This window comes from Humulus lupulus, chromosome X (genome assembly GCF_963169125.1).
Source record: "Humulus lupulus chromosome X, drHumLupu1.1, whole genome shotgun sequence".
Classification (NCBI taxonomy): domain Eukaryota; kingdom Viridiplantae; phylum Streptophyta; class Magnoliopsida; order Rosales; family Cannabaceae; genus Humulus; species Humulus lupulus.
In genome coordinates this window covers 69,245,349-69,247,415 of record NC_084802.1, presented here as the reverse complement: position 1 = coordinate 69,247,415, position 2,067 = coordinate 69,245,349, and the positions used below count along the sequence as shown (strand labels likewise).

Below are 2,067 nucleotides of genomic sequence, written 5' to 3'. Positions count from 1 at the left end.
TAACTAAAAAAGGAGCCTTTGTGATTGACCAAGAAAAATACAGAGTGATGGGTGCTAATAGAGTACGACACAAAGAGAGAGTACACAGCCTTTTTTTTTTTTTAATCTTTTTTCTAAATAAACTTTAATAATAAAGAATAAGAATTACCATGAAAGAATAGATATGCTTTTTTAATACAAAAACTAGATTAGATTTCTATCTTTTTGTTTTGAGTGAAATAAACAATATAAAGGAGATATATTTTGTCTAACAATATCTATAATTAAAATAATTTCATTTATGGTTGTCTGCTCTCTCAGCCGAGAAGTGGACATTAAAAATACAATTTTTACATTCAAAGATGAATCATTTATGGTTGCCATATACATAACAAAAATATCTTTTTAGTTCTTTTATTTTTACTTAATTTCCTCACTTCAAAAGTTGATTTATAGTAACCTTTTTACATGTATATGAATGTACATATGTGTGTATTTTATCTTCTCCCAAGGGATTCTTTAAGAATAGTCTTGAAGTTGGATATGTTGAACTTTAGTTGAATTATTTAGTTTTACATAGATGGTAGTGATTGATAAGAGTTGTTGCGTATATGGATACATCATTTTACTTTAGTATTTTTTTATACTTATCATTTCACTTTTATTAGATGGAAAATGAAAATAATATTTGCACCAAGAGTGACGTACCAAGAAGTAAAGCAATATGGAATTCAGAGAGTTTGAATTTTTTCTTAGACTTCTGTATCAAAGAGGTTGATGATGGGCATCGTCCTACTACTTATTTAGATAAAGTTGGATATGTAAACTTGATTACAAATATGAAGAAAGCAACTGGAAGATATTACACTAGACCACAATTGAAAAATAAGTGGGATGGATTAAAAAATGAATGGAAGCTTTGGAAGCAACTCAAGGGAAAAGAAACTGGCTTAGGATGGAATATAAAAAAGAATACAATTGATGCAACTGAAGATTGGTGGAATAGTAAATTACAGGTACATTATAATCTTGTTAAATATTTATATGAAACTAAAAGACTTTTTTTTTTTCATAAATGTTACATTTAATTAACAAATTTTTTTTGTAGAGTCATCCCGATGCTGCAAAGTTTCGCATTCGGGGAATTGAACCAGAGGTAGAGGAAAAATTAGATAGGATTTTCATGAACACTGTTGCTACAGGAGAGTATGCTTGGACACCTTCATCTGGAATAATTCCATCTGAGTCTGAAAAACCTTTTAACAATATTGAAACCTTACATGAACAACTTGAGAGTAGTGACGATGATCTAGAGATGCCTAATACTGATAGATTTCTTAGAGAGAAAAATAACAACAGATTAGCCGAGCCACTTGAGAAACAAAATAAAGCAATGAAACATGGAAAAGGAAAAATGAAGAAGACAGGGCCTTTAATGATATTTGAACAAATTGGTCGCCTTGCTGATGCTGTGGAGACAAGGAGTAGAAATATTGAAACAGCTAGAAAGGAGAATAGTATTACCGAAGTTATGAAAATTTTAAATTCTTTGCCTGGAATTGAGAAAGGGAGCAGCTTGTATTTATTTGCAACTCGCTTGTTTATCATGAAAGAGAAGAGAGAGATGTTTGCTTCATTGGAAGAACCTGAGTTGATGCTTACTTGGCTCAAGAATGAGCATACTCTGGGATAATTATAATACTATGACTTATAGTAGTAGTAGTATTTATTTTCTAAACTTTGTGTTATGACGTTAGTATATGTTTATTATGTTATTTCTTTACAGACTTTTTTTTAAATTGCTCTCAAGACTTGGTGTTGTCACTATTTAATATAAATATGCTTTATTATGTTTTTCACTTGCATTTGTTATGAAGACTTTATGGCTATTTGGCATGTATTTTACATACTCTTTAATATACACAGGTTTATTTTAAATTAGAAATAATGGCAGACACGGATGAGGAGATTGAGTTACAATCGGCGTCTATAGCTACATACTTTGTTCATCATTATTATACAACATATATTGAAAAGACACCTTGTATGAATTCTTCTCAAACTGGTCATATGTGGTTGATAGAAATA

General features: G+C 30.0%; 1 protein-coding gene across 1 annotated transcript; it reads left to right on the top strand.

Moving 5' to 3' along the window:
• The first annotated feature begins 482 nt into the window (after positions 1 to 482).
• LOC133804145 (L10-interacting MYB domain-containing protein-like) lies at positions 483 to 1,835 on the top strand. Its single transcript, XM_062242309.1, has 2 exons — positions 483 to 995; positions 1,088 to 1,835. The coding sequence occupies exons 1-2, from the start codon at positions 648 to 650 to the stop codon at positions 1,670 to 1,672; spliced, it is 933 nt and encodes a 310-aa protein (XP_062098293.1). The 5' UTR covers positions 483 to 647; the 3' UTR covers positions 1,673 to 1,835.
• The last annotated feature ends 232 nt before the right edge of the window (positions 1,836 to 2,067 follow it).

What these genes read in the sequence shown, in the direction of transcription:
- LOC133804145 (XM_062242309.1), top strand. Translation starts at nt 648, where the DNA reads ATGGAAAATGAAAATAATATTTGCACCAAGAGTGACGTACCAAGAAGT. An exon ending in GGTGGAATAGTAAATTACAG is followed by an intron (nt 996 to 1,087) that starts GTACATTATAAT and finishes TTTTTTTTGTAG; the next exon opens with AGTCATCCCGATGCTGCAAA.